General features: G+C 34.6%; 1 protein-coding gene across 1 annotated transcript; it reads left to right on the top strand.

Moving 5' to 3' along the window:
* The first annotated feature begins 274 nt into the window (after positions 1-274).
* LOC110113595 (transcription factor MYBS1) lies at positions 275-2,704 on the top strand. Its single transcript, XM_020846237.2, has 2 exons — positions 275-910; positions 2,238-2,704. Exons 1-2 carry the CDS (start codon positions 468-470, stop codon positions 2,674-2,676), a joined length of 882 nt encoding a protein of 293 aa, XP_020701896.1. The 5' UTR covers positions 275-467; the 3' UTR covers positions 2,677-2,704.
* The last annotated feature ends 4,053 nt before the right edge of the window (positions 2,705-6,757 follow it).

Genomic DNA, 6,757 nt, shown 5'->3' with positions numbered 1-6,757 from the left:
TTTTTAAAATAACTTTTTTATTAAAAAAATAATTAAAATTATTTTAGAAAGCAGTTAAAACGCTGCCTTGAAGCAAGCTTTAGTGTAAATATCAATCGAATCTTTAGATTTTTCAAAACTATTTTTAAAATTTTAAAACTTTAAATTTACAAAATGTTAACAACATCTGTATAAATATGTAAGGAAAATCAGCAGGCGTAATTATGCATTTTTTTATGGCGTAAATGCAAAATATCCGAATCGATAAATTGCCACGTTGACAGGAATGACCGGCGTATTACGTTGGCGTCCGCCGTTCTTTCGCGGCTTCTTCTCTCTCTCTCTCTCTCCCTCCTTTGTCGTCAGTGGCCACCGCCGAAACAAGGAAGGCAGTTAGCTAATCAAAACAAAGCAAGAGGACTGCACGCTTCGCTCCTGATTCGAATCTCGTAATCCTCTTTCCTCAACGGCTCCGGTACCTCGTAGAGATGTCCTTGCCGGCGTCGGCCGGAGTAGTAGAAGCGGCGCGGTGGAGCCGAGAGGACGAGAAGGCATTCGAGAACGCTTTGGCGACGGTACCTTATCCAACGAATGACGAGGGCGCAGCGCCGGCAACGGCGGCGGAGGATCGGTGGCTGGAGGCGGTGGGTGCTAGGGTTCCGGGCAAGACGATGGTTGAAGTTAAAAAGCACTATGGATTGTTGGTAGAGGATGTAAACGCCATCGATGGCGGTAGGGTTCCGATTCCGCGATACGCTGATGATTCATCTTCGTCCCCAAGAAGCGGCGAGCAGGCAGGGAAAAAGCACTCCGGATTTTCCGATCGGAAGGCGGGGACTGGAGGATTTGATTCGGGAGGGCAGTGTAAGGGCGGTTCTAAATCTGATCTGGAGCGGAAGAAGGGAATTCCTTGGACTGAAGAAGAGCATAGGTTAGTTATTAGCGCCAGCTTGTCTTTCTTTTTATTGATGATTGTAAAATTGTGGGTTTTTTTTGGGTTAATTCCTAGGTGTTAGCTGGGATAAATCGAGCGAATTAGATATATTTTTAAAATTTGGTATCCAGGGCGTTCTCTAAGTTATTGGAAGATTATGATTTTTTAGATTTCTAGGTAAGACTGCTTACGTGCTTATATCCAAGTTTGAGAACGGACGGTCTAGAAAAGGAAATCATTGATTTTATTTCTTGTTTTACTGATTTGTTGAACATTATTGAATGCTTGCCATGGCATGTTGAAATGTTAGTTTTTTTTTTTTTTAGCTGCAATAGTTGTGGAAGAGCAAATTGAACACTTTCAACTGGAGATTTGTTTGGAAGTTCTATTAATTTTACGTTATGCTTTACAAGATATGGTTTCATTTACCTTCAATGGTTTTAATGTTTATTTTGTAGCCCTCTAAATCAGATTAACTAGGTTTATAATTCTTGATTGAAGGATGCCTGTTTCATCACAGTTGTGTTTTCAAAAAGTAAAATATCTCCTCCATTGCTTCACTGTTCTTGTTCTTTTCTAATATGAAACAAGTGTTTCTACTCCTGCAAATTAATCCGACTTTCTTGTCATTCTGATATAGAAGTAGCATTAAGAACATAGAAAATGCAGTTCTTGTTGAGGATAGGTGAACCTGATTCATCACTCAGAGTGAAAAATGGCAGAAAGCAGCAAAGAAGAACGATGCATAAAAAGAAAAAAAAAAAAAAACAAAGACAAGTTCACACAATTGATGCTTACGTCCTATTACTATTGATTTCTCTATTGTTTGATTGTGGAGAATTAATCCATAATTCCTTTATTGCTACTTAATGACTACACCCCTCTTGTTATAAAGAAAAAAAAAAAGTTAATTGAAATTACAACAAAATCTTTAAAGTACCTTTAATGAAATAATTCACAAATTTTGATCTTTCTTAGGGAGAGATTATTCTTTGCGGACACCGGACGGAGAGAACCGTCCGATTTTCTTTCTGTCTGCAGTCAAAGCACAGTTACTGTAGCAGTTGCGTGTTGATTACGCTTTTACTGTGGACAGGATATCCACACATAATAAAAAGTCCTCTTAGAAACTCCACAATTAAATTTGCATACCAATTGTCTTCGTAGGGAAAAATTAAACTTACAACTTAGTAATTCTAAACATAATTGACATGGTCACATGTTTAAAACACTAATTTATCTTCCATTTTTTGATCATTTTGATTTTTCCAAACAGAAACCTTCCTTATGATTGTCAATCAAACATAACATCTCTTATTGACAGATTGTTTCTACTCGGCCTTGAGAAGTTTGGCAAAGGTGATTGGAGAAGCATATCGAGGAATTTTGTCGTGTCGAGAACCCCTACTCAAGTTGCAAGCCATGCCCAGAAGTATTTCATCCGCCTAAATTCAATTAATAGAGATCGACGCAGATCAAGCATCCATGACATTACAAATGTAAATGGTGGCGACGCACCTACGTCGCAAGGGCCTATCACTGGTCAGGGCATTGTGAATTCTGCACCAGCTGTAGGATCCTTCATTAATCAGCCCCCACAGCCAAATATTCCTGCTATGGGAATATATGGAACACCTATGGGACATCCAGTTCCAGGTCATATGGTTTCTGCTGCCGTTGGTACTCCTGTCATGATTCCTCCTGGGCATGCTCCTTATGTTATGCCAGTTGCTTATCCAATTCCTCCAACAATGCATCAATAGCATTAAATTCTACTGATTTCATCCTTGTGAAATATATCACATAGATGGAGATGGTTTAAAAAATATGTTGATTTGAATAGGTGTAAAAGATTTTCCTTCTGATCATTACAGTTGAAATAGAAAGAGATGGCTTAAATTTTTGGGATATGTTATTACACAAATTTTTTTTTTGGTTGGTAATGTTAAATGGTCCAACTACAACACATTGAATATTTGCATCTATAGTTGCATGAAATTATGATTTTGTTTGGGACGACTTTTTTATTGCTTCTTAAAGCAGCTTTTGAGTACAAAATTTTTAACTTTTGTACTAAAAATCTGTTTTAAAAAGTAGTAAGAAAGCCGTTACAAACGAAGCCTATATTCACTCATAGGTACTAAACGGTTTAGCCTAATTAAGTTTATAAAATAATGGCCTTATATATTAAAGAGGATATCATTATCAAAATGATAATTCATCATTTTTTCCCTTTGAAATCTGGATAAAAGAATGAAATTGTTTTCTTTTCCTTTTTGGAACTCACAATCGAGAGAAAGAATCAGCATAGGTGGCAATGTTCTTAGAAATAATAGAGGGAATCAAAAGAGAATCATAACAAATCTGCATTGAAATGCAGTTGGTGTTGTACTTGGCATTTTTTTGAACTGGAAACTCGATTATACTACACAAGCTCCCATGTTCTAAGTGCCCATCTTCCCAAATCTTAAATTTTTAGAATAACAAGTGTAAATCAACAGGATTCTAATCCCAATATCTTGCTTTTGCTGCTTTTCTTGTAGTATAAGTGTAGGAAGGCTTTCTCAGTCAATCGTAGAAGAGTAGCAACGAATTGCTGACTTTTTTCGTTTCTTTATCCGTCAGAGAAAGGCAGCTTTTTTTTGGGATCATGTTGCGACCCTCATGGAAGTCATTCCTCCCATTGATGCTATGTTTGAGGAGAAATCATTAGGTGAGAATATTGAACGAAGATAACCGTCCGATTTTTGTCTCTGTCTACAATAAAAGAGCAGTTATGCTTTGACTGTGCTTTTAATGTAAGACAAAGAGAAAACCGGACGGTTCTCCCCGTCCGGTGTCCGAACCTAATAATTTGCCTTATTTGGAGTTTCATTTGGGATGTCTTTCTTACTGCTTCTTATAAAACAACTTTTAGTATAAAATTTTTTGAAACTACAAATTTTGTACTAGAAAGCAGCTTTAAAAAACAATGAGAAAGCTGTCCCAAACGAAACCTGAATCTCTGAAAAAAAAAATTATAGATTTTTGGATCTTGTCATATCTCTGTTTAGTTATTATTTTTCAGAAATTATTGCAATGAAAAATTAGTTTTTATAATCAAATTAGAATAACACTATAGCTTTCGACAAAATTAATTTACAGGCAATAACTCGAATGGCACAAAAATCCTTGGAGACCTTGAGGGCCATGATGGGAGCTGTCGCAGTTGCTGGCGAGGAGGGGCCAAGCAAAATCTGCCTATAGAAAAATTCGAAAGGCTGCATATGGAGATGGAGCGCAACTTAAATCGATAAGAAGAAGAACCTCGGTTGTGAAAACCGAAGGCATGGCCAACACAGCAGATAGAGCATTACCAGAAAATACTTCTATAACTCAGGCAGTTTTAAAATGCCTAAAGCACAGCTAAGACTCAGATCAAGAATGATGAGCCACAAAGGCATGATGTCAGGTAGGGGTGTAAATGAGTCGAGCTGATTTGTGAGCAGGCTCAAGCTCTATGAAACCCTTAAAAAAAAAAAAAAACTAAACTCTCAAAATAATCGAGGCATCTTTTGTGTAATAGTTGAAATCTCATTAGAAACTCAAAAGTTAATTGTGCTCATATATGTCACACCTTTTGACCCCCCATAATCAACTTGGAGTGTAACAGAGAAGACGAATCTAAACAAAACTCCTTATTAACACCTATTCTAAAATACCTCTATTGGAATTAGGAAGTAGTCTATTCAAAATATCCTAACATATCATAACATATCAAGCTTTATACTTCATAACAAGAAGCATATGTAATATACCTCAAATAAAATTCATATCTCAATTGAAATAGAGCTTTACTAACTTTTAAAATTTACTTACAAACTCAAAAGTCTGTACAACTCTCACTCAGACCCCTTTATACAACCAAAAAATATATGTACACTAAAGAGTCTATTGCCCTAACTACTACTCCACTGGTTTCTTCCACTTACCTACAATATAACTATTGCTAATGATCTAGAACTCAATAAAATATACAAGAAATATTTAAGAAAAAATAAACATGTTTGTGGTCAATTGAAAACACACAAAATTTTATACTAGACATAAGATATACATAACATCATTTTTTTTTTGTTTACTGTTCAATAAATTTATAGAAGTCATATGATAGTCATAAGATTTTGAACCATTCCAGATTTTTAATTTAAAGTTGGATCTGAATTTCCAACTTTTAAAATTAGAAGCTGCTTTCTAATTCAAGGTTGGGTTAGAATTCCAAACTTTTAGAATATCAAAAATATGAGCTTATCTCGTTAGGTCTTTGTATTTCATATGCAGGTCTATCCCTCATTTATGACTTATTTCACCTTTCTCAATACCCTTCCTCCTTGTTAATGATCATAAAATATGCTATTATAATCCATACCCAATGAATCAACAATTTATACATGGATAACATGCATAAATTTGCTACCATAAACAAAACAAATATGAGTTTTCAATTATATAAAATTTTTATTATTTCCTATAGCATCGTTTGGATATCTCACATTGTTAGGAATTTATTCTCCTCTGTCTTCTTTTTCTTTTGTAAGCAATCTCAATTGCACTTTTTTTCATTCAATACTATCCCACTTCTGTTTCAAAATTTCTTGTCTACCTCCTTTTCTTTTTCCTCCTTTTTTTTCTTACTATTTTCTGAAATCTGCAAACTTCAACTACAGCAGCCCATAAATTCAGCACCTAGACTGAATTCCAGAAGTTAATTTCAGCAAACCTGAATTTCAACGATTACCTTCAGCATACCATTGTTGCTGATACCATACTTACTGATTTTATACAAATTTCACTATTTCAGTCCTACAACCCTATGCACAAAATTAATGACTACCAACAAAGCTGTCTGGAGCTATGCAAAGCTAATTAACAGTCTAATACACTTTTCAAAAATAAGTTTTTTTAAAGAAAATTGTAAATAAAAAATCAAACAAATTACCTGTTTGTTTCATCCAAGCAGCCACCTCCTGTTGTCGATTGCTTTCCCTTCAAGACAAAGTTGAGATGAAACCACTAAGGCTTCGTTTGGGACAGCTTTTTTTTCTATTTCTTAAAGCAATTTTTTAATTTGAAAAGAAAATTTTTAACTAATAAGTTATCTTAAAAAGCAATAAGAAAGCTGTCCAAAAGAAAGGCTAAATTCAAACAAAATAAATTACTCTTGAGCTAAAAAATCTATAACCAGCATCAGAGTTTTTGTTAAGGACATAAATGCGGCGTCCAACTCCAATGGAAAAGCTAGTGTTAAAATCCCTGAATAGAATTTTAGCATAAACTAAATAAATAAATCCATGGATTTAAAATAAATTACAAAAACTAAACAATGTTTAAACTTGCTTATTTAGTAATAGAACCTTCTAAATTGTAGTCCTTGTTCAATACATAAATGAACACAAACAACTCATACTTACATGCTCTCTCCAATGATCAATGTACCTTTGTGTCCTTAACAAATCCTATCATCCCATAGAGTTCTGATTGCTGATCATCATGATTATGAATTTGTAAATAAATGAACCTTAAAGAGTAATCCCTTAAAATCAAAATCACTCAAAACTAAGCCTTCATTTGGTACGGCTTTCTTATTGCTTTTTAAAGCAGCTTTTAAATATAAAAATTAATTTTTTTGTACTAAAAAATTGCTTTAAAAAGCAGTAAAAAAGCCATCCCAAATGAAGCCTAAGTTGGATGAGTTGATTTAACAACAGCACAAGTAATCTGTTTCGAAATCCTATGTAATGAGGCCAAGTAAGCTGTTCATCAAGAGAGTCTCAAAGCAATTGATAGAAAAAGCCACAATAAGAA

The sequence above is a fragment of the Dendrobium catenatum genome, unplaced genomic scaffold, assembly GCF_001605985.2.
Source record: "Dendrobium catenatum unplaced genomic scaffold, ASM160598v2 fragScaff_scaffold_1557, whole genome shotgun sequence".
Taxonomy (NCBI): Eukaryota; Viridiplantae; Streptophyta; class Magnoliopsida; order Asparagales; family Orchidaceae; genus Dendrobium; species Dendrobium catenatum.
The sequence above is the reverse complement of the archived record's forward strand: the minus strand, read 5'-3'. Positions and strand labels throughout refer to the sequence as shown.